The following is a 25,240-nucleotide window of genomic DNA, read 5'->3' as shown; positions in this document are numbered from 1 at the left end:
GAGACAGAGACAGTAAAGGACTAGGGTATACTTGGAGAGAAAGTAGTCTTTTAATGAAGAAGGGCAAAATAATCTTTTTAAAAGGCTTTTAACAAAAAAACGGGTACGAGTGCAAATAGAAAGACAAAGCGGCTACAGGTTAAAAAGGGGCGCCCTAGTGCAATTTCAGCCTTTTAAATAACTAAACAGTATGATCACTCATATGAAACATTTGATGAATGTAAAATATAAGGAGAAGAAAAAATTGTACACTTACCATAATTTCCCATTTCATCACAATATAATCCCCACCAAAATCGAACTCATGTTAACAGAGGTCAATTCCAAACATTTTTATGCTCAATTTCTTGTGTATGTCGCTGCACCTAAACCTAATACTATAAGGACATGAAAGCAATGCTGTGGTACAAGAAGCAACCTACACATTTCTTATTAAGAAAAAACTGTAACAAATGGGTACTAGTAAAAAATTACAGATCTTTGATTCTGCTGTCACTAAACTAATTTTCCCATCCATATGCCCCTACTGCTATGAAATCTCATATTTGGATACACTGCTATGGATTGCCTATATGAATACAACCAAGAACGTGATTCACAAAAAAACATAACAAATCACAAATTCCTGGTTGAGCAAAATAATGAATTATCAGCCAAAATCTAGCCAAACTAACTTGGATGATTTACAGAAAATTGTGAAGACATCAATGCACTATCTTGCCCGTGACTCCACAACTAATCACAGTGAGAAAATCAGACAACGGACCTGCAGAATATGGAAAAATTAGCAAACTGTATTTCATCATTCGATAAGAAATTAAGGTATGTTAGGTGTTCAATTCTCACTATGCGAAAGAGATTAGTAAAACAAGGTAGGCGATAATTGCATTCCAAGATTCCCAAACTCCAGTCTCTTACAATTCAAAGTTAAAATAATGAGGATCTTATTATCATTTTATTTAGGCGACTTAATTCTCCACATACAGCAAGAAGAAAGCTGTAAAGACAACCCAATACTAGGAGCAGGGTACAACAGAAAACAAAAGTACGGGGGACGAGATGAGATAACTGACCTATTCTTCTCATACTGCAAATGTCGCAAGAAGAGCATGCAACACAAACCAATAGATGATCACACTAAGCCGTAGAACAGGCTGCCGCATTAATGTCCGATCACAAGATACCCTAGAACTCAGACACAATATGGCTTTTGTTAGATAACAAAAATTTCAAATGCATAGAAAATGAAAGCAAGGGATGAAATTTGTCATACCATAGACCATCTATCATGTCAGTTATGGGCCTTGTAAACCGTGGGACAATCCTTGATGTCGTTAGAGACTTGAAACCATGAGCTGAGAGGAAAGAAAGGTGTTATCAGCAGTCTGAAGATGTGAATACCAACCAAACCACCCTTCAAAAGGTATAAGGAGAAGAAGACAAGAAGACTTCGGGAATGAATGTAACTAAGACAAAACAGGTAAATTTAGCAGTAATCTAGGGATTTCATCTTCAATACAAACAAAGATTCTAACAGAAAGCTCCACAACCACATATATACAAATGAAAAAAAGAAAAAACCAATACCCTCTTCCACACCCTGTGGCCTACCACCCAGAAGAAAAAAGGAAAGGAAAGAAAAGGGAAAAGAAAGGAATTTAGTTTTGTCAACCAATCATCGGAGTACCTTCTTAACACCATAATGTCTTTCTAAGATTATCTATCATCAGGAAGACTCAATCTAGTTCCCATCAGGAATGAGTATAAGCAAAATAAAAGAGAAATCAGACAAAGCATGAAACACAAGGTTAAAGAAGCGAAATCATCGAGATTATATAAGAGCAGAAAAAATGTTATCTGAAGATATGATGTTTGAAAAAACCTTCATGTGTTATGCTATAGCCTAACAAAGCCGCCTTCCACAACCACAGCGAACATAAGCTCAATCTCCAACCATTTGACATTAGAATCAATATTGGAGTCAACTTACCATATAACCGGAGCAACAAGATAATAAAATACAGTAAACATGTTTATCAATCAAAAAGAATGTTATCAAACAATCAGACTTCAATGTTGATTCTTCAAATATACTAGCAATAGGAAGTCATTACCCTTATCATCATCTTCATCTTCTAGTTTCCCACTCTCAGGATCCACATCTATCGCAACAGCTGCTTGGTCATTATTAGTTTTGCGCAAACTGCGAACTTGAGATGCAACAGTTCCAGGCATTACCCTTTTGTTGGCCTGCATTTGAAGAGCAGAAGAAAATAGTGCCAGTAAGTGTACTGATTAAAAAAAAAACAATAATGCCAAGAAGTATAGCTGCAAGAACATGATGCTTAGCCACATAATACTAAAGATATTATTAGAGATGAAATACAAAGACCTTTCAGGGCTAATCCATAGCATGCTATTATCATTTTCCAATTCTTTCTATACAAAGCAGAGTCTTACTACAGGTCCATAGCTTGGTGATATTAAATTAGTATTCAACATCTTGAATCTGAAAAAATTAACTTTCTCTACCATCATAAACGTTTGAAAATACATTTCAACTTCCTTTTGCTGTTATATTATATTGATAGAAATCCTGTAAAAACCAGCGATTAAACGCAAGGTCACTGTCACACATAATAATCCATATTAGCCAAGCACTACTAGATAATCATTACTACCACTACCGTCGTCCAAGAATGTGTACTCATTCGTTCTGAAATCAAAACTCAAAAAAGTTTACATATGTATATAATGAAGCCATCCTTAAAAAGAGAGAGACTTGGGCATGTGAAAGGCTGATAATAGAATCTGTGCTCAAATGTTGCCCAAATCCAGTTTAAACCCAGAGTAGACCATACAGATTCTAACCGATGATGTGTTAGACCATCCGCATCAATGGATAAGAGGAAAAGCAGAGAGTCAGAAACCGTGTGTCTTTGTTGTGTATCAAACCAAACCCAAACAAAACTTCACAAACAGCCCCCAAACTTTAAAAGGTTATCATTTTGATCCTCCCTTTTTCAACTTGTTTTTAAATATATACTTCATTTATGATTCCTTCCATCTTCTGCTATTGTCCAAAAATACAAAATAACTATTTATCTTTTCCTTAAGTTTTGTAATATTGTTTGATGCTAAAATATCAGTACTAGTCTACAACCACAACCCAGTGTAATCCAACAAGTGGGATCTGAGGAGGGTAAAGTGTACGCAGACCTTACCCCTACCTTCAAGAAGGCAGAGAGGCTAGTTCCGGTAAAAATATCAGTACTAGTCTATATTAGTATTTCTTTAGCAATGGTCCATATTTTTACATAGTAGAGGATTGTTATAGTTTCCCGTCTCCAAAAGAACCAATCTATACACATTTGTTCTCTGAGAAATTTTCTCTAGAAACAATAATTCAAACAAAAATTTCCCTCAAGAAGATCTCCGGAAACTCTCACATCAAATATAGAGCTCCAGATTTCCTGAGAAGTGATTCTTTCTTTTTTTTTTCCTAAAGTCGGAAGTGACTTTATTGTTTTCCTCCAGAACTCAAACTTTAGTAAAGGTTGTCATGAAGTACATATATACTTAGAAGAGAATGATGTGGAGAGCAGACTCAATAAGTATCCTCAGAAATTCATTTATTAGTACATCCTTCACACATTCTCCTTCCACCAAAGGAGGACAATGGCAGTCTGTTTAGTTATTGAGAAATCATGGCAGACATGCTCCCATTCTAATATCCCACACCTTCTAGCGTCTTTCTTTGTTCTCAAGAGCACCTATTCCTCCTTTTGCTCGCTTTTCCCAGAAATTTCATTGGATATTTTTTTTTTTGGGAAGGTACGTACAGCATTCCCCTGAATCAGTTCTTTCAGGAAATCTTGGTAACTGAGAGCCACAAAATCTTGCAGCATTTGGCATTTGTATTTTTCATGTCCTACATTTCACCTCATTGCGGATATGAACTTTAAATTTCCAGTTCACTGATATGTAAATCCCTTTTGGCTTATCTAATTTAATGCAAATCCTACCTGCTTCCAGTTTGACCTAGTTCATATCAAAAGCTAATGTTCCCTCTAGGTGTCTGTACAAGACTGACAATAGAATAGATGATTTTGTTCAAAGTACAAGAGCTCATCCAATAGGTATATGATGATAATATGAAACAAATCACTTGCAACTGATATGCTGGATCTTTGTCGTAGTTTTAGTTGATTACTAAATGGAGAATAAGGAACAGCAATCAAGCATATTCAGATTTTGAAGACAAAAGTATCTACAAAACAAATAAATCTTTTAATATGTTTCACCTTAATTGGCTGATATGTAATATTATCAATTATAAAACAGTTAGGCAGCTTGATGGAACCAAAAAATAAAATTGATGAATAGAACAAAATAAATGAAATGACATACCACTGGCTCTATCTCTATAATTTCCGACGTAGAATTTACTAGTTGCCCCATGTCACTGGCCCCTCGAAGCATGGTTAATTGAGATTCCTTGTCACGCAAAGAGTTCTCAAGAAATTCTTCTTTCCTAACCAGCTGTTCTACTTTATCTTTCTCTACTTTCAACATTAAATCTCTCGTCTGTGCCAGTGCACGCAGATCTTCCAGCTCAGATACCACAGACACGACCTGCTTCTCTAACATTTCCTTATATTCATGGATCTGGTTAATTTTTGCATCATCATAATTCATATCATGCGTCTGGACTCGGGAAATCATCTTGTCAACCCATGTCAAAAAGTCGCAGATTTCATCAGTATTTCTTTTGCTACCCATCTGAGCAGAAGCTATTGCATCATTAGTGCATCTTGTAACTTCTTGCCTCAAGAAAGAAATCTCTGTATCTCGCTCTTGTAATTGTGACTGAAGATTCTCAACCTCAGACAAAAGGCTTTCAGATAGTTGATGAAGTTCATCAAATTTGCTTACTGTAACAGAAAGCTTCTTCATAGTCTTCCCGCGGGAAACTTCAAGGTTCTCCATATCTTTATTTTTTTGAAGTAGGACTCTCTCCATTTCTTCAATCTTGTTTGTCATGTCTTCCATTTGGGCCTCCTCCTCATCAAGTGCTTGCATCAGTGCCTCATTTTCTATAGCCATACAAAATAGAAAATACTTCTAGAAGTTAGAGTTTAGTTTAAAGCTGATAACAAACAAAAGAATTAAGTTCAAAATTTCAAATGCTGGAAATTGAGCTCAATAAAATCACCTTGTTCCTTTGCAGCTAGCATGTCTTCAAGTGCTTTAACTCTTAACTGTAAGTCAGCAAAGCTGGACTCCTGATCTTGCAGTTCTTTTATCCTGTGTGCCAGAGAATCTCGCTCCTCCTCCATCAGGTCCACCTTCCTGTGTAAATCATTCATCTGAGATTTTGCTATTTGAAGCTCTTGTGAATAACTCTTTGAAACAGATTCAGCTTCCTTAATCTGACTAACAAGTTCTGCACATATTTTTTCTCTCTGTATATCCTTCTCCTGAAGTTCTTTCTGAAGATTCGATATAGTAGCTCTCATATCCTTTTGGCCAACTTCAGCAATATCACTTTGCAGACTCATAATATCTTTCACAGCCATGAATAATTTCTCTATTACTGACCTAATACCTTCCTCAGAAAACTGGTCAGTCTTCTCAGCTAAATCATTTCCTTCAGCTAAACTTCGATACACTGAATTGATTCTGGAAGCTCCAGTAGCTAAGCTGTTTCCAGCCAATTCGGATTTTCTGCTTTCAATTTCCATGACCAAAGTGGTACAAGCTTCATAAAGCATAGCATTGTATCTTTGCACAGTAAACAATTCTGCATCTTTCTCCTTTTGAATAGATTCTAACCGCATCACGTCCGTCTTCAATGAATTTGAGTGCTGCTTATGGTAGGATATTTCTTCATGTATGGTTCTTAATATTTCAGATATATGGGCAGTTTCTTCATGCAATAAACGGGAATGCCTGTTTAACTTTACGTTGATAGAACCAATTTCTTTATTGAAAACCTGCAGCAAGTACACAAACATTATTACTTCAATAGTCCTTTCAGTTCTCCGTCATCTAAGCATTTGGAGGAATATATGTTGAAACAAAAATTTGAAAAAGATCTGCGAAAACCTAGAATATTCTTTAAGGAGAGAATGACAGATGAGGATAAAAATTGAAAAGTGCATTAGCATATTTCAATTTTATGTAAACAGTAGTTCAATTTAAACAATGTAAACAGCAATTCAAGGCAGAAGTAATTGAAAGCACAATAGAAAGCAATGAGAACAAACTATGGAAGCAGGAAATGTGTAATACAGAACAGTCATCTGGTACTACAAGATCAGAAGGGAACACATTAAAAAGTACGTCACAGATTCATCAACAGACGCAAAAATTGTGATAAATTGCCTGTTCCTAACCTGGTACAAAATCAACAAGAACTGCTATATATCAGTACCAGTGAATTTCACAAGGTTTGACGCTAACAGGATTTATTAATATATGTCTCGTACATTTCTCAGACATATAGGAAGAGATTCTGGACCTTATTATACTAGTCATTTTCTCCTTATTTTTCCATATCAATTGCAAGGGAGATTAACCAAGTGTGACGTGATAATGTATTTCCTTTCCTTGTCCCACAAAAAATAAGAATCTTTTTTCCTCCACCAAAATATTTGGAGATCAACTACCTTAGCAAACTTCAAATAGTGAAGCATGTCCTATAATGTATGTTCTCAGCCCAGAATCAATGTTAAGAGGAAATCCACCTTTAATCAGCCTTAATAAGATTATCGAAATTCTTAACTATTCAAAGATGCCACATCATCATATAAACTAGGTTAAAAAGCTGATTGGAAATTTTTAAACTTTCCAAAAAAATGAAAAATCTTCAAATCAACCCGCAGAAAGAAGCTAATTTTCTTGATAATCTTTTGCTAGCTTATTCATGGAACAACTGGAAAGTGATAGACTTGATATTGCTCAGCCCAAAAGAAATTTATAAGCATTCAAAATAAGACAAGTGACATGAAATGACATAAAACTGTGGTACCTTGTTTTCCGCTTCTGCAAAGTTAAGGCCACTTGAAGCATCAGTCACAAGTAGAGGAAAGTGATTTTGATCAGTTGGTTCTAGGCATACTTTCATACTAGAACTGAGATTGCGTATAGTCTCCAAATCCATGGATAGAACATCATTGAGCAAACGGTCAAATACAAAGAGATCCTCCCTTAGCTGATCCACACCAGATTTTAGCATCGTGATTTCAGCTAATTGGTTCTTTCTTTCTTCTGAGTGAGCAAAAGATAGCTTTTCTAAATGTGCAAGAGCCTCATGTTTGGCAACTTCAGCAGATTCTTTTTGCTTGGACAGTTCAAAGAGTTCACTCTGAGACTTTGTTAGCTCCTCTTGTAGCCCATCATTTCTTTCTTGCACCTCATTTAGCTCTGCAAGAAGTAGCTCAGCTGCTCTTTTAGATTTTTTTGCTTCATGTTCGGAAGAAGTAAGAGCTGACTGCAAATCATGGCATAATTGCCCAACAGTTTTTAGCTTCTCGACAGGATTACCAATGTTAGACCCAACATTAACATCATCCAGGGCACTCAAAATCATGCTCAAGGTAGAGTCTTTTTCTGCCAATTGATCTCTCAGGATTGAGCTCTCAGATTCTACGGTCTTTATCCTCTCCTGGAATACAGATAAATCTTTTATCTTTTGTTCATAGTCTGAAATAGCATTTTCCTGCAACTTGATCTCGGATTTTAAGCGTTCCACTTCACCATTCAACTCTTCAATTAATTGCTTCAAGCTGTCCCGATGTTGCACCAAGGACTTGCCTTTCCTAACTGCAACATTCAATTTTTCTCTTAAAGAAGATGACTTGTGTTCCTCCTGACTGAGTAGATCTTGCAGTTCTTTATTTTTGATACCTAATTCTTCAAGTTCACGAACCAATGATTGATTAGTCAACACAATATTCTCCCTCTCCTCCTTCAAGGACAACAAGTCGCTGAGAGCATCCTCCAATTTTCTACTGAGAGCACCTCCATCTGCATCTTCAGCACACCTGACATTACTTTCTCTATTTTCTTCATGAGAGAGATCAGCCCCTTTATCAACATGCTCAAGTGTTAACTCAGACTCAGAAGGTAAAGAAAGAGCGGTATACTTCTCTATAAGCTTCCTAAGTAGCTGTTCCAAAGCTTCAGTGCTACCAGAGCTAAATAACGCATCATCTGTCTCGGAATTCTGAAGGACATCTTTGACCATATCTCCCAATCTTCTTATTTCACCTTCAAGATGATGAATACGCTCCTCTGCTCCAAGCATTTCGTTCAGTTTCTTCTGCAAGTCACCTACTCTGCTCCGTAAATCATCATTAGTTATGTCAGATTGGGCAGTTTTCCTTGACATTTCCTCATAATCAAAGTTAAGAGACTCCAAATTCTTCAAAAGCAACTCTTTCTCACTGACAACCAATTGATATGCACTCTCAAGCTCAGATATTTTTCTGCGTGACTCTTCCAATTCAGCGCTTGCTGATGCAAATGATGATTCAAAATTATCATACTTTTGTTGGAGAGAGTTGTACTGGTTTTGAGTTTCTGAAAACGCAAGCATTAGCCAACCAATCCGATCTTCTGGCTCCATAGATCTCAAGTGTGAAGGCATATCTATCCCGTCCAAGATCTCTTCCCACTTCTGGACAAGGTTGTTTCTTTCCATCAAGGATTGTTCAAGCATCTCATTTTGTTCTGCCAACCCATAAAACTTGCCCTGGAGCTCCTCAAATCTTCTTCTAAGGTCTTCGGAAGATCCCAAGTTTGACTGTGCCACCTCTTTCCATCCATCAGTGAGTGCATATCCAGTATCAGAGTATGATCCTCCAATAGAGCTCTTCTGATCCCATTCAGACAGATGCAAAGAGTTCCCAGCAACTGACTTTGCCAAAAAATCAACTTTTTCAATGATATCCTTTGAATGGAAATGCTCTGGAAGCTCCAAATCTTCTAAAATCTCCTCTACTCTCTGAAGAACAGAGTCTTTGAGAAGGAATGACTCCCTTAATGCAGTAGCAGAGTTGCGAATGTATGAGAGTTCAGATTCCAAAGCTTCCATGCGCTCACCTGCCTCCGAATAGGTCTTGAGTTTCATTTCAATTTCCTGAAGCCTTGCATCTTTCAACTGCAACTCCTCAGAGCATTTCTGCAGTTCAGAGGATGTGTCTGCAAGAGATTGTTTAAGACTGTCACGCTGCACAATCAAACCTTTGCCCTTGGTGACTGCTATGCCAAGCTTCTCTCTTAGAGATGATACCCGCTGCTCAGACTGTTCAATATCAGCAACTTTCTCTTGATATTGCGAACCAATAGCTACAACCTCTTCCTCAGCTCTCTTCAAACTTTCCCTGAGGACAACAACTTCATTTTCACATTGAACAAGTAATAAGCTCAAGTGATCCATTTGTCCCTGCAGATCAATCACTTGTGCTTCCTTGGAAGCATATCCCTTCCTGGACAACCTCGCATCTTCAGTTGCCTCTTTATACTTCTGAACTAGGAGAGAGATCAGGGACTCTAGACATGATACTGGGTCATTAACGTTGGTTTCAAAGCTATCTAAAGCAATGACTCCTTCAACCACTTGAACCATCTTTAAAATAGAATCTGATTCAAAGGATCTTTTGCTCAGTTCTTCAAAATCTTTTGTCCTGGCCATCAACTCAGACTTCAGCTTTCCATTTACAAATTCAACTTGTGCTTTCTCATCAAGAAAACTTTGCAACTGCTCCAGTAGGGAATCAAAAGCACCAGGATGAGAAAGATCTACTGGTTTCTCAGGATCGTCAACTTCAGCTTCTTGTAGATGCCCTGGCTTTTCATTCACAAGTTTCTTGAGGTTACTATAAATCTTATGCAAAAGACCGGCAGACCTTTCATTTTCAACTTGCAAGAAGTCTAACTTCTCATTGACTTCACGGGAGGTACTCACTGACTCATGGCGAGAAGCTTCAACTTGATCCTGCAATGCCTCGATCACATTGATGGCAGCATCGATAGATGCAGCAGTACGGCTACTTAAGTTTATGCACCCTAGACCATGGTCTATTCTTGACGGCGAAGAGGAGCCAACAGTCTCAACAGACAAATCTAGCCTCCGAAGTGTCTGAAAAACCTGATCAATTGTAGAGTTCCATTCTTCTCGGAGTATTGATCCTCTGTCAGCAACTTCCCTATAAAGCGCTTCTACCTGATTAGAAATATCAGAACCCATCTCTTTGCAGCTTTCACGCATTTCACCCAGCTGATTTTGCAAAATAGATAGTTTTTCCTGATAGCTGCTAAGATTCCCCCTTAACTTATTGTTCTCAGATTTTGCGGCGACTTCTTCCTTGTGCAAAGCTTCATTTAGGACCATAAGTTCTCCCTCCTTTTCTTTAGCATTCCAGAAACATCCCCCTAAAGATTCATTGAAAACCATTAGCTCAATGTTTGCTCCTTCCAAAAGATCGATAAGTTCATTCAGAGACTGGAATTTGGCCCTGAGTTCTTCAGCAGCAACCACAGCGGCTGTTTTGCAGCTCTTCTCTCCCTCAAGAAATTGGTAGCCCTTGCCAGCTTCCAACACCAAATCTTTCAGCAACGCTCTTAATGTTTTTGTTAGCCCTTGAATTAGCACATAAGGATCTGCATCTGTTTGATTTTCAAATGACTGAAGCTCCTCTGGGTGGTGCTCATCATCATGGTCCTTTGGCTCAAAAGCTTGAATAAGTTTCGACACACCAGGTGAAACCGCTTTACCAGATGACCTACTCATAGAAGCTGACTGAGAGTGCATATCTCCAATTGCTTTCTCAAGTTTTTCAAGTACTCTCTCTGCCTCCTCCTCGTGTCTTTTCATAACTCCAAACCATTTTGAACCATCATCATCAATCAGATTTGCGGGTGCAGAGCTAGACTGGCAAGAAACTTCAAGTTGAGGTCCAGCTTCCCTAGATTGATATGCAAAGCTACTTTGGTTAGGTGACTCTGTCTTCATCGTTTCAAACAACTCCAAGCTTCTCTTCAGATACATGTTCTCCTCGGTTAGTTGTTCAATACGCAGAGTTAAGTCTTTCAGGTCATCTTCCACCTTATTGCACGAGTTCTTATATTCTGCCAACTGAAATAACTGTTTCTCAGACTCGGAGAGAAAATACTTATTCTGCTCCTCAAGCTTGTTTCTCTCTTCCATCAATTGCCCTTTTGCTTCGGCCACTTCCATCTGCAGAGCTTCAGCTAGAGACTTGGACTCCTGAAATTCCAACCCTAGTTTCTCAGTTTCACTGAGCAAAGACTGTTTTTCCTCCTGAAGCTGTTTTTTCGCTTCTTTTACAGATATCAAAATCTCATTTACGTTCTTGTTCTCAACCTGAAGAGCTTCCACAACATTTTTGTGATCCGACATTTGAGCAAGCAGTTTCTCATTCTCACTGAGTAGATGCTCCTTCTCTCCATCAAGTTTCCTTTTCTCCTCACTCAAAGAAGTGAAATTCTCTGACAACTCCGCATTTTCCAACTGCAGTGATCCGAACAAAGTTTTAGACTGTGCTAGCTCTGTTCCCAGTTTTTCATTCTCAAAAACAAGATTCTCCTTCTCCTCCAAAAGCTTCTTATTCTCTTCAGATAGCAAATTAAGGCTTCCTATTAAGCTCTCATTTCGAACCTGTAAAGTTGCCACCAAATTCCTGCAGTCAACCATCTCAGAAGACAGACTTGCATTTTCACCAAGTGATGTTTCCAAATTAGACTGCAATTCATTTATTCTTTCAGAAAGTTCTCCAACCTCACCTTTAGAAACGTGAACCTGCTTTTGGAGGCCATCCCTTTCAGATACAATCAATTGAAATTCAGTTCTCAACTGCGCAAGCTGATCAGCAAGGATATCATTCTTCTCTCCAAGGTCATTCAATGAAGCTTTGGCCGCAGATATTTGATCGGTCAACGTATGATGTTGACGACAGAGTTCCATCTGAAGTTCTGACTCTTCAGCTAGCTGCAAACAAGAGACATCTTTTACAAGACTTGCTAGGTATAGCTGTTCTTTGAGCTTCTCAAAATCGTCAAAAAGCTTCAAAGAAGGTGCATTTGGAGCTGATTCTCTGCACGTGAGCAAGAACCTAAAGCCCTCTTCATCAAGGTCTCGTACCACCTCCGCCAGCTGATACAAGCTAATATAACTTTCATCTGACCTCGATGAGATGTTCACCATTTTATTTTTTACAGAATCCTCAGAAACAATATCTATGGAGTCAGAAATTCGAACATCATCCCTGTAATTTTCATATTCACCAGCACTCGAAGGCCTTTCTAGTTTTTCTTCCTCGTGCAAACCAGAAGCTGCATCTTCCATCTGATGACCTACCATTTGAGAAATTATTAAAGAGAGTCCATCCATTCAGGTAAAGAATCAAGAGTAGTTGGATGCCTACCACTGTCCTCAGCTATTTCTGCATTTTGAGTTGCTAAAACAGCTGATGGAACGTTATTTGGCTCGCTGAGTTGAATGTATTCAGCTTTTGTTTCCTCATTGCCCTCATCTCCCACTAGAGTGGCTGTCTGGCTAATAGAAGTCTCAGTTGATTCGTTCAAAGGGAGCTTCTTGTCTCCTTCAATCTCTACCTCACTGCTTGAATCACCTTGCTTCGAACCTGAATTATGTGATTCCTGCATTGTCCCTACCCAGCAACAATGAGACTTTCATTATAGGCAAATACACACAATTGGATATATGACATGCAAAGGGCATGGATGTCAAGAGAGAAGGCACAACCTACATCTGATACCTGCTCCGGTACATGCGGCCTTTCCACTTCTACTTGGTGAGCAACTGCTTCATCAACACTGGAATAAGAGGAGAAATCAACAGGCACATCCGTTGCGGAACTTTTAGCGGACACATCAGAAGCAATAATTCTGGGAGCTTCTAAATAAGCGTCTGTTACATCTTCGATTACCATTTTGGCATTAGCATGTTCAGAAATTGAAGATGAACCAACAATATCCCGATCGCCAGAATCTGAATTCAAAGAAGCTTCAGGTTCACCAGCATCCTCTTTTACCAGCTTGCCACTGGCTGATGTCATTTCAACTGTTTCAACGTTGAGCGACTCATCAAGAGGAGGAGCTTCAGCATGTGTTGCTGAGACATCCTTTCTGGTAAGTGACTCCGAGGAAGTAGGAATACCATCACCTCTGTGAAGTGGTTTTTCTTCATCAGGAACTTGATCTGACTTTGCCGTCACGTTAACAACATCTGGAGTAACATCACCGCCAGATTTACTGGCTTTACTTGATTTACCACCTTTACCGTCTTTCTTCTGTCTGAATTGTTGAAGCTGGTAAACATAAGAATATCACATTAATTAAATCTGAATAAATCGGAATAGGTTTAATTTACGAAAGAGATCGTACAGAACACTATGAAAGCCGTAAAATCTTTTTAATCTGAGTTTCCTCCAATATTAGCACAGGCACAAGACATGAGTGTCATAAGTCCTATAACACATTGAGTCACCCATGAACATGTGAAATCTTCCAAAATTATGTAGACATAATTTTCTTTTTCTAATCAGTTTACATACACGCATACACACATAGAGACCATAAATATGTCATTAAATAATCTTGATAAATAAAAGAACATACCAAACAAACTTTAATAGCTTGTAATGTCCCACACCACAAAACAAGTCCCGGAAGAAGAGAGTGTTGAGACTATATGGCCGAAGTAAAGAAGGCTACCTCGTCCCAAAGAAGAAGTGTATGGTGATGCGGTAAAACAAGGATAGTTGGGCATGCAAAGCTGAGGGTTACAGCACATGTAAGAATTAAGGCATCGCTGTAAATCCCGTGCCGGTGCGATATTTTCGAGATTTTCTTGTGTTTTTACACAGTAACCATATAAGCTTCAACCCTAATGTGTATTAGAGATTTTTGACAGCTCTTAGCAGTCCATGGAAAGAAGGAAAAGAATATTAGGGTGAACCCAATCAAGATCAAGATTCTTCAAGACTCGAAAGTAAGATATTTTTCCTCTAAGTGAGATTAGGTTGAGTTACATCATGAGTTTTCCTAGCTTCGAGATCAACTCATAATTATTGTTGGGTTTAGTAAGGATTAAGAATAATTTAGCAGAATTTTAGGGCAATCCTATATTACCACTCCTAATGATCATATCCCCAATTCTCCATTTAAAAAAATGACAAAATCCCCAATTCTCTTGTAATTTCAACAAATTATAGAAATTATTGTGTGGATAGTGCAGTTAGGAGTAAAAAGAGTTCAAGAGCTTTTAAGGTTTATAACCCTACTTATAGCCCAATTTTTCATAACTAGCATAAAGGAAGAGATGTATTTTTATGATTATTCATAAAACAAGAGATATATAACGTTTAGATTAAAGTATTGTGCTTGAAAAGCATGCTGGGACGAGCGTATAGTAGATATAAGCATTAGGTGTTTGTTGCTTAAAGTATTTCTTTTTGGGGAAGGATTAAATAAAAACATTATAAGCAGCAAACACACTATTGCTTTTCAACTTTTACTCAGACAGTTGGAATAGCCTAGAGATTTCCTATCTTCACTCATGAGGTGAATAGCTCAGATTTACGGTCATGCTCCCTTATGGAGTGAAGTATCTAGTACCTATGCTTTTCAACTTTTGCTTTTTTCTCTTTTGGGGATATAAAACAAATAAGATCCATTAATATCACACCAAGTAGGTGTTAAAACTCGATACATAAATTTACCCACAGTCATCTACTATCTCAATGATTTGGACGTGTAGGTATCTCCTCTTTACACCAAAATAATATATGAAATTGGAAAAAGAAATTGATGCAATTTAAAAAAAAAATCAGCATCCTGGAATATTCTCCTATTTCTTCCATTCCAAATTAGCCAAAAGATGCACAATGGTGTAGTTCTCCATGCTACCTTCCTTCCTTTACCGATATTCTGGAAGCTCCAATATCTATTTTACTCATAACAACATAAACTAAAGGGCAAAGAGGTGGTTTATCCAGGTTGGTAATGAATTATCAAGGTCATTGAAGTATTTAACCAGGTTTTATTGAGTTTTCCTCAAAGTCAAAATCACCCATTAGCCCAAAGTGGTCTCCTTAGTTCTCTAAATTCCCTATTTTCTTTTCTCCTAATTTGTTTCACGAAGGGGTTTTCATACCTATGGTAGAATGGTTCGCATTAGATGCTCCAGCAATATTTATGGAGAAAGAGTTGTACTCAATAAATGTAAAGAAGAGACATTGGATAACCAATAGCCAATAGATTGAAGAAGCTTGTCCCACAGCTTATCTCTATTTTATTTAGTAATTTCAATGTAAACAAAAAATTAATGCACAAACATATGTCACAGAAGCTTACTAATAGCAAGCAAAAGGTAACACTAGAAGAAATACTACAACCATTGACTTCTCCATTTCCTCTTATCATATCAGCTACTGCACCTCAATCCAAAACTAGTTGGGATTAGCTATATGAATCCTCATTTTCCTCTATACAGCACGAGCAGGTGTCGGAATTCCGTATTAAGAGGTTTCATCATCATTAGACTATTTTAGGTCCAACTAAATCCTCCTCTATTATCTAGGCTTAGGATTGGCTATACTTCTCTAATTTCACTAATTTTATATATTTTACAACTGCAATTATACAGCTTAGACAAACAACTCTTTTAATGATGGTGGTGTCCGAGCCAGCTTGAACACAACTCAACTATTCCTTCAGGTTACTTGTTACCTCCCACTAACACAAGTACCGAGTAACTTTGTCCATCAAGGGGCAGATGTGAAGAAATCAAGAAACCACCTAGCATCTTCACCACTTAGCAACACACATTTTTATGACGATAGTGTCCAAGCCAGCTCATGCACAGCTTGACTATTGCACCTAGTATGTGCTACGTCCCATCAGCATACCAGGTAATTGTGCCCGCCAGGTGGATGGGAAAAATCCACCTAGTACTTTTTACAGCTTAGCAACACATGCATGAACACACCTCGGCTATTTCACTGGGTACCTGCACCTCCCACCAGCATAGGTACCGAGTAAGGCTACCCACCCAGGCTTAGTCAAATGGTAAAAAAACCATCTAGTGTTTTAGAACTGTGCAAAAGAAAAAAGAGTACGGAATTGGTTACCTTTTTGCGACCGGCAGCAAGCAGATCGGTTCGGCTCTTATTCTTGTCCATCCGATCCGATCCGATACAGCTGCAATTCTTTTAATCAATGCTTTTTCAAAACCATTACCTTCAACAATCGAACTGTAAGAAAATCAAATTTCAGATAAACTTTCAAAATAACCCTAATTTGAAAGACTCAAATACAGGAAATCAAATGAAATTAAATTAAATGAACAATTCATATACCTTTCGAGTTCTGTAATTGAATCGCTAAAAAAGAAGAATCTGTACTGAATTTCAATTCTATTCTATTCTATTCTGAATACATAAATATATTTCTTCTGTTTTTCTTTCCCTTCACTGTTGGGCTATGAATTCGTAGGAGTTTGGTTATGGCTTTGTTTTAGTTTGAGAAGAGTGAAGGGGGACGGTGATTATCTTAGATCTGACGCCAAGGTGGTTGGTTTCTGGTGAAAATTGGGTAGGCCCAGCTTTCAGTTAGAATGGGCCTGCCAACCGTACTACTGCAAATGACCCGTACCCGGCCATTTTCATTGGAGAAATTCAAAAATAACCAGATTTACAAGTGGTCATTCAAAAATAGCCACAGTTTCAAAAGTAATCGAAATTTAACCACTTTTCATGTAAAGATAAATCTGAACGAAAACACTGTTCAAAATCCGAAAAAATACTCCAGCATAATATACTGGAGTTCCAGTATAATATATCGGTCCAGCATAATATACTGGAGTTTGGAGCACCGATGCTCCAGTCTCCAGTATATTATACTGGTCCAGCATAATATGCTAGAAGTTCATACACAGGTGTACCGAACTCCAGTATATTATGCTGGATGGTCACTGTTGCAGCAAAATACTGGCTATTTTTTAATGACTTGGCAAACACTGACTATTTTTGAATGACCAGTTCGAAAACTGGCTAGACCGTGCTATTTTAACAAATTGACATGGGTTGGGATAATATTCATATTAATTTAAAAAAAAAAGGATTTTTTTCATTGGGGTTTTTTCATTCCTATACACTATTTGAAACTTTATTATTCTTAATGTCCATGTTTAATTAATTACCACGCATAAACAAGTTTTGTTTACGAAATATATACAATCCACATTAAAAGACTCACAATCCATTATTTATGCTTTCAATCAAGGGATTTAGTTACACCATTTTTCTTTTTTCCTCTCCTCTCTCCCCTCTTCTCTCCAGATTCTATCTTTCTCCCCATATCTTCGGCAGAAGCTATAGATCTTGCATAGAAGTGAATTTAATTATATCATTACTTCCAGTTACAATACCAAAAACAGACTTTGATAATTGTTTTTGTGCAGTATCAGATCCTAATAGCGTCACCAATCTTTGTTGAACAATGGAGAATAACTCTGTCAATAATTAGCAGAATTGAGCACATTCAAAAAGGACCATACGCTCGAAACTACTAAATACAATAATGTAAGTTCGAGTATCACAAATCAAACAATTTGGGTTCCTACCAGTATATTCTTTATGCCGACACATTTATAAGATTTTACCTTACTAATCAAAAAACATATCTACATAATTAGTCTTCCTAACTATCCAAAGTAGGTGCAAATTACCTACTTAATGAGAGACAACACCAATAAGTATTATGCAAAGATAGACCTAAAGTAAGGGTTCTCTCAAACCTCTTAGGTTATATTAGGGTGGATGATAACATTGAAAAATTCCTAAAAGCAGAAACTTTTCCAACTTTTTCAGCAATATATAATGTTATTTTTACTTTTGCAACAAATGCAAAACATTACCAAGAAAGAATACCCAAGGAAGTGGAACCCATGTACATTGTTGTGTGCCGAAATCCAAAAAAGTTGACCTCGAAAACTAGTCCAAAATGTAACCTGACCAACTATTTTGTTCGTCAACTGCTTTAACATGGTCAAATAATACAATTTTCCACTCTTGTTTCAGTTATCAGAAATCATGATATACTCTGGGATACTACTCTCATACAAGTGTATCTAGATACAAAAATATAAAATAAAAGTCTCGAGCTGTGGGGCAAACATCTCTGAACTTGGATTAACATTTGATTTCAACATATAAGAATTCATTTCTTCCGTGAAAGGATATCAGAAATAGCATCAATCATAAAGTTTATATCATCAATGCTATAAATAGATTATGATTGAAATGACTCTAGAAAGATGTCTATTTGACCAAATACAAAACTGACAAAAGAGTATTGCACAACTCATGGTTGAAGCTTATCTACAACTCATCTACAATTTATCTACAACTTTTACATATTTACACATTTATAACATACAACTTAAATACAAATTTTATATAAAATTTATACAATATGTCTTTTGTATATTTTGTATCTGATTTATACATAATAAAAATAAATTTCATATAACTAATTATATATTATACAACTTATTTACAACTTTCATACATTATTTCTACTCAGTTATATACAACTACAATATCATACAACTCAAATATAATTTTAATACAGTGTTGTTCAACTTTCATACAATAGTTAAATAAATAAAAGAAAAATATATAAACAACAGAGTACAATTTTTCTAAACTTTTTCTATAATTTTACTACAATTTCGTAAATATAATGTATATCATGTCTTCTTCTTCGAGTTTCAATCTGAAATTCAGCCAAAACCAAATCTAATCTTCACCAAAACCCCTCAAAATTAAAATATAAACTCTAAACCATATTCCCAATTATTTGCAACAATACCCAATCCAAATAAATAATAATTTTTGAAAACCCAAATTCGAATTCAAAGCTTTAAAACTTTTTAATGGTTGTTAATGGTAGAATTGATGCTCTCTTTTCCTTTGCTTTACATTACTGAAATTAGGGATTGAGAGATTGACAGAGACGATGTACCGACCCGGTCAGTCGTCTCATGAGTTACCGCTTCGTTTTTTCCATTTCTGCTTCTTATTACTTTGTTTATCGGTTCTATGAGTGATCGGGTTGGTTGGCTCGGGTTTGGAAAGGTTTTGAGAGGGTTTGAGACACTTAGTCTCTTTTGATGAAGCTTGAGTTGGAAAAGTCAACCGGATATTGACTTATGTGTAAGAGAACTCGGATGTGAGTTTTGATGGTTCGGTTAGCTTTGGGAGCTGATTTGGGACTTAGGAGCGCGATCGGAATGAGTTTTGGAGGTTCGGAGTAGATTTAGGCTTGAATTGGCGAAGTTGATATTTTGGCAATTTCCGGTTGGTAGGAGAAATTTTGATATAGGGGTCGGAATTGAATTCTGAGAGTTGTAGTAGTTCTGTTGTGTCATTTGGGATGTGTGTGCAAAATTTCAGGTCATTCGGACGTGGTTTGGTTGGATTTTTTATCAAAAGCGTAATTTAGAAAATTTTGGAATTCTTAGGCTTGAATCCGATGCGAATTTGGTGTTTTGATGTTGTTTTGAGCGTTCCGAAGGTTGGAACAAGTTTGAATGAGGTTATGGGATATGTTGGTATATTTGGTTGAGGTCCCGGAGGCCTCGGGTGAGTTTCGGGTGGTCAATCGAACCATTTTATGAAGTTTGGAATTGCAGAAATCTGCTGCTCAGTGTTGCAGACAATTGACTTTCGCGTTCGTGAGAGGGGAGCCGCGATCGCGAAGGATTAGCTAGAGAAGGCTGAGACTTTGGCCTTCGCGTTCACAAGAGAGTCTCCGCGTTCGCGAAGGGTTGGGAAGCGATTCATCGCATTCGCGAGGTAAGCTCCATGTTCGCATGGAGGAAATTGGACAGCTGGGTTTTAGGTCGAGTTGTTCATCGCGTTCGCGAGAGAGAGAGTGCGTTCGCGAAGAGTAAGTCTGAGGAACCATCGCGTTCGCGATGGGCATGTCGCATTCGCATAGAGGATTTTTTGGTCAAAGTCATTTTTGTGTTTCACGAACGCGAGGCGTTGACCGCGTTCGCGAAGAAGGATTTCAGGCCTGGGCAGAAGGTTTAAAAGGTCGTCTTGTCCGCGATTTTGGGGTTTATTTCTTCCATTGTTGGTTGTTTTTGGAGCTTTTTGAAGGGGATGAAGAGGGATTCAAGAGGAATCACTTGGAGGTAAGATTCTTGGACTTAAAACTCGATTCTAATTTGAATTTCACCTAAATAATCATGGAAATTAAGCCAAAAATTGAAGAACTAGGGCTTGGAAACTTAGACCTTTGATTGAGGATTTGAAGGACCATTTGAGGTCGGATTTCAGAACTTTTGATATGTATGAACTCGTGGGGAGATAAGGAACCTATTGATGTAAAAATTATCAAATTCCGAGATGTGGGCTCGGGGGCCGAGTTTTGGTAATTCCGGGATTTGTGTAGTATTTTGATTATTTTTGATTGGGCTTCGTTGCCCTAGCATATTTTGACGTCCTCGTTCTGAATTGGATAGATTCGACGCGAGTGGAGGCCGATTCGAGGGGCAAAGGCATCCTGAGCTAGAGATTTGACCGGTTCGAGGTGAGTAATGATTATTAATGATATTCTGAGGGTATGAAACCCCGGACTTGCACATCGTGGTGCTATATGGAGGGAACGCACACGCTGGATGATGAGCGTAGGGTCGTGCACTATTGGGGATTGTGACTTAGTCCATCCCGGATGACTATTTTACCGCGTATTTGACTGAAATCTATTTGTTATCATCATGATTTGGGCTGAATGCCATATTTGGGCCTTGTGCCACCTATTTGAACCCTTTGGGGATTTTTACTGGTATTTCCTCACTGTTTTGACTTTATACTTGAACTCAGTTATGTTATATTTCACTATTTTTCATACTCAACCATGTTTACTCTGTTTTAACACTTACATGATCTTTTAAATGATATTTTTGGGCTGAGATTCATGTTTTACTATTGCCTGAGTGGCTCGTGAGGATTTTGACTGAGTAAGACCGAGGGCCTATGTTGTGAGGAAATATTTGATACTGATTATGAGGTCGAGGGCCTAAGATATGTACGCCACAAGGTGGCTTGATTGATATGAGGCCGAGGGCCTAGTGATGATGCCACGAGGTGGCTTGATATTGCGCTTGGGCCATAAGGGGACCCTCCAGGAGTTTGTACACCCCAGTGAGCGCGGGTACCCATTGTGATCTGAGATTGCGCCCGAGGGGCTGATACTGTTCTGAGATTGCGCCCGAGGGGCTGGTACTGTTCTGAGATTGAGCCCGAGGGGCTGGTATTGTTCTGAGATGTTGTCCAAGGGGCGAATTTGTTGATACTGTGCCCGAGGGGCGAACCTTTATATATTTAACTTTTTCTTAATTTTCTGTCAATTACCATGCTTAATTGTTGTAAAAGGCTTTTCATGAAGTTAAATTTGAGTTAAATGATTTTTACCTATCTTTCACTGGTTTACTATTTTAATGGTTTTACTGCTTCATTATAGTATGTTTTTGTGCCTTACGTGATTTCCTGCTTTCAGTCTTTATTTATGATTATTACTCATTGAGTTAGAGTACTCACTTTACTCCCTACATCCTGTGTGCAGATTCAGGCATATCTGGTCCTGCTCCCGAGTGCTGATCATTTTCGGCTCAGGCGGATCCGAGGAGTCTCTAGGTAGCTATTGGCGTTCGAAGCCCGGAGCTCTTTTCTATCTTACTTCTTCATGTTCTTAGTTCCTGTATTAAACTCTGTAGTTTGATTTGGAGTATTCCGGATTGTTTAGATGCTCATGACTAGTGACACTCTGGTATCGGGCTGTGTTGGGTTATTTTCCGCGAATTATGCTATTATTTATTAACTTTGGATTATCTTATCATGCTTTAGATTTATTTCTTATGGTTTAACTGTTAATAATTGGATATGGAAAGTGTCGGATGGCCTTGTCTTCACGAGAGGCGTCATCATAACAAGGTCCGAGTTTAGGGTCGTGATAGGTTAGTATCAGAGCCTAGGTTACATAGGAGTCATGAGCAGGTTTAGTAGAGTCTTGCGGATCGGTATGGAGACGTATGTATTTATCCTGGAGAGGCTGCAGAACCTTTAGGAAAAACTTCATATTTTTGAAATTCTTGTCGTGCGAATTTGTTGATCCGAGTACTAAACTTCTATTATTCTATTCTCTCACAGATGGTGAGGACACGCGCTACCGGTCAGGATGGACGACCACCAGTACCACCAACTTTGGCCACTAGAGGCCGGGGATGCAGTCGTGGTCGTAGTAGGGGCAGAGGTGTGGCCCACACAGCAGCTAGGGCAGCACCTGGAGATCCACCAGCCGCCCTAGTTCAGGATTGGGTCCCAGATGTGAACGCTCCAGCAGCACCAGCTCAGGTACCAACTATGCCCATTGTGATTCCGGGTCTTTAGGAGGCCTTGGCTCAAATCTTATCAGTTTGCACTGGCCTAGCTCAAGCTGTTTTAGCCACTACAGCCGCAGCTACTTCTCAGGCTGGGGAGGCAATCAGACTCCCGTATCTCGCACACCTGAGCAAGTCGTACAGGGACTTCAGACGCCGAAGGCACATCCAGCCCAGCCGGTTGCAGCTGCTCAGGACTATATAGTTCCTGTCATGCCAGAGGACGAGCATCTTAGGTTGGAGAGGTTTGGTAGACTTCAGCCTCCGACCTTCAGTGGTGTAGGGGGCGGGGATGCCTAGGGTTTCTTGGATAAGTGTTAGAGGATGCTTCGTACAACGGGTATTCTAGATACCAGCAGGGTCACTTTCACTACTTATCAGTTTTTTGGAGCTGCCTTCATTTGGTGGGAGGCTTTTGAGAGGCATAGGCCTATTGGTGCAGCACCCCTTACCTGGCAACAGTTCTCCATTCTCTTTCTGGAGAAGTATGTGCCACAGTCCCGTAGAGAGGAGCTGCATAGGGATTTTGAGTGGTTGCGTCAGGGAGAGATGATTGTGACGCAGTATGAGATGAGATTCTCCGAGTTATCTCGTCATGCTATTTGGTTGGTTCTGACAGATAGAGAGAGGATTAGGAGGTTTGTTGATGGCCTCACTTATCAGCTTCGTATTCTCATGACTAGGGAGAGGGTGATTGGTGCTACATTTGAGGAGGTTGTAGACATTGCTCGGGAGATTGAGTCTGTTCGTTGCCAGGAGCGCGAGGAGAGGGAGGCCAAGAGGCCTCGAGGATCTGGTAGTTACAGTGGTACTCCTTTGAGAGGCCAGTTTCAGCACGACAGAGGCTGTCCATTCAGGCATGCTCGGCCAGCTCGCCCAGGTTATCGTGGGGCATCATCGGGTCATGGTTCTCACAGTTCTCATCTGGGCCAGTCATTACTTAGTGCCCTTCCAGCTCAGAGTTCGTCCCGTGCTCCATCAGTTTAGGGCTCTTCTATGCCAGGTGCATCTGCTAGTCATTCCAGTGCGAGGGGTTCCCTTCAGTCCCCTTCTCCAGTACATGAGAGTTATTATGAGTGTGGTGAGATGGGTCATATATGGAGGCAATGCCCGCATCGTCTTGCGAGCTCATCTCAGTAGAGGGGTCAGTCATCGGCTTCAGCGCCAGTTGCTTCACCACCACCTGCCCAGCCAACTAGGGGTGGAGGTCAGTCAGCTAGGGGTCGCCCTAAGGGGAAGGTCGATCAGGTGGCGGTCAGGCCCATTTCTATGCACTTCCAGGCAGACCCGATGATATTACTTCAAATGCTGTTATTACAGGTATTGTTTTAGTCTGCCACAGAGATGCCTCTGTATTATTTGATCCTGGTCCTACCTTTTCTTATGTGTCATCATACTTTGCTCGTTATTTGGGTACGCCCCGTGAGTTTCTTGCTTCATCTGTTCATGTATCTACCCCCATGGGCGATACTGTTATTGTAGACCATGTGTACCGGTCGTGTGTGGTGACTATTGGGGGTCTGGAGACCCGTATGGATCTTTTATTATTGTGTATGGTGGATTTCGATGTCATTTTGGGCATGGATTGGCTATCTCCGTGTCGTGCTATTCTGGACTGTCATGCTAAGACAGTCACATTGGCTATACCGTGTATGCCACGGATTGAGTGGCGAGGTGTGACTGATTATGTTCCCAGTAGAGTGATCTCATTCTTGAAAGCCCAGTGTATGGTTGGGAAGGGTTATCTTTTGTATCTAGCCTTTGTGAGGGATGTCGGTGCTGAGACTCCTAGTATTGATTCTGTTCCAGTTGTGAGGGATTGATGTGTTTCCTGCAGACATGTCGGGCATGCCATCGGACAGGGATATTGATTTTGGTATTGACCTGGTGCTGGGCACTCAGCCCATTTCTATTTCGTTGTATCGTATGGCTCCAGCGGAGTTGAAAGAATTAAATAAGTAGCTTCAGGAACTCCTTGATAAGGGGTTCATTAGGCCTAGTGTGTCACCTTGGGGTGCGACGGTTCTATTTGTGAAGAAGAAGGATGGCACTATGAGAATGTGCATTGATTATAGGTAGTTGAACAAAGTAACAGTTAAGAACAAGTATCATTTGCCTCGTATTGATGATTTATTCGACCAGCTTCAGGGAGCGAGAGTGTTCTTCAAGATTGATCTCCGTTCAAGTTATCACCAGTTGAAGATTAGGGACTCAAGATATTCTTAAGACGACTTTCAGGACCCGATATGGTCATTATGAGTTCTTGGTGATGTCTTTTGGGCTGACCAATGCCCCCCCAGCATTCATACATTTGATGAATAGTGTGTTTCAGCCTTATCTTGACTCATTTGTCATAGTTTTCATTGATGATATTCTAGTGTATTCGCGTAGTCAGGAGGAGCACGCGAAGCATTTGAGAGTTCTGTTGCAGAGATTGAGGAGGAGAAGCTTTATGCAAAATTCTCCAAGTGTGAGTTTTGGCTCAGTTCAGTGGCTTTCTTGGGGCACGTGGTGTCCAGCGAGCGTAATTAGGTTGATCCGAAGAAGATAGAGGCGGTTCAGAGTTGGCCCAGACCGTCCTCAGCCACAGAGATTCGCAACTTTCTTGGTTTGGCAGGCTATTATCGCCAATTTGTTCAGGGATTCTTATCTATCACATCGCCCTTGACCAAGTTGACTCAGAAGGGTGTTTCATTTGTATGGTCGGACGAGTGTGAGGATAGCTTTCAGAAGCTCAAG

At 39.2% G+C, this 25,240-nt stretch overlaps 1 protein-coding gene across 10 annotated transcripts; it reads right to left on the bottom strand.

Moving 5' to 3' along the window:
• Positions 1-402: 402 nt before the first annotated feature.
• Positions 403-16,610, bottom strand: LOC107804896 (uncharacterized). Of its 10 annotated transcripts, none has more exons than XM_075253385.1 (11): positions 16,410-16,610; positions 16,182-16,290; positions 12,794-13,358; positions 12,453-12,698; positions 7,034-12,381; positions 5,216-5,996; positions 4,411-5,096; positions 2,115-2,250; positions 1,274-1,355; positions 1,074-1,185; positions 403-766 (listed from the first exon to the last, which is right to left on the bottom strand). In XM_075253385.1, the coding sequence occupies exons 2-10, from the start codon at positions 16,230-16,232 to the stop codon at positions 1,083-1,085; spliced, it is 7,998 nt and encodes a 2,665-aa protein (XP_075109486.1). In that variant the 5' UTR covers positions 16,233-16,290; positions 16,410-16,610; the 3' UTR covers positions 403-766; positions 1,074-1,082. The 10 variants fall into 10 exon arrangements, with proteins under 10 accessions (XP_075109486.1, XP_075109484.1, XP_075109485.1 ...); XM_075253383.1 differs by having other exon boundaries at positions 12,453-12,717; positions 12,798-13,358; XM_075253384.1 differs by having other exon boundaries at positions 16,182-16,304; positions 16,410-16,592.
• Positions 16,611-25,240: the final 8,630 nt, after the last annotated feature.

Source organism: Nicotiana tabacum, chromosome 5 (genome assembly GCF_000715075.1).
Source record: "Nicotiana tabacum cultivar K326 chromosome 5, ASM71507v2, whole genome shotgun sequence".
Classification (NCBI taxonomy): Eukaryota; Viridiplantae; Streptophyta; class Magnoliopsida; order Solanales; family Solanaceae; genus Nicotiana; species Nicotiana tabacum.
Note: the sequence above shows the minus strand (reverse complement) of the source record. Positions and strands in the feature narration are given on the sequence as shown.

Coding starts and splice junctions, on each gene's coding strand:
- LOC107804896 (XM_075253383.1), bottom strand. CDS start 16,232: ATGGACAAGAATAAGAGCCGAACCGATCTGCTTGCTGCCGGTCGCAAA. Junction 12,382..12,452: donor AGAAATAGCTGAGGACAGTG/GTAGGCATCCAA, acceptor CTCAAATGGTAG/GTCATCAGATGGAAGATGCA. Junction 1,186..1,273: donor GACATGATAGATGGTCTATG/GTATGACAAATT, acceptor TCTGAGTTCTAG/GGTATCTTGTGATCGGACAT.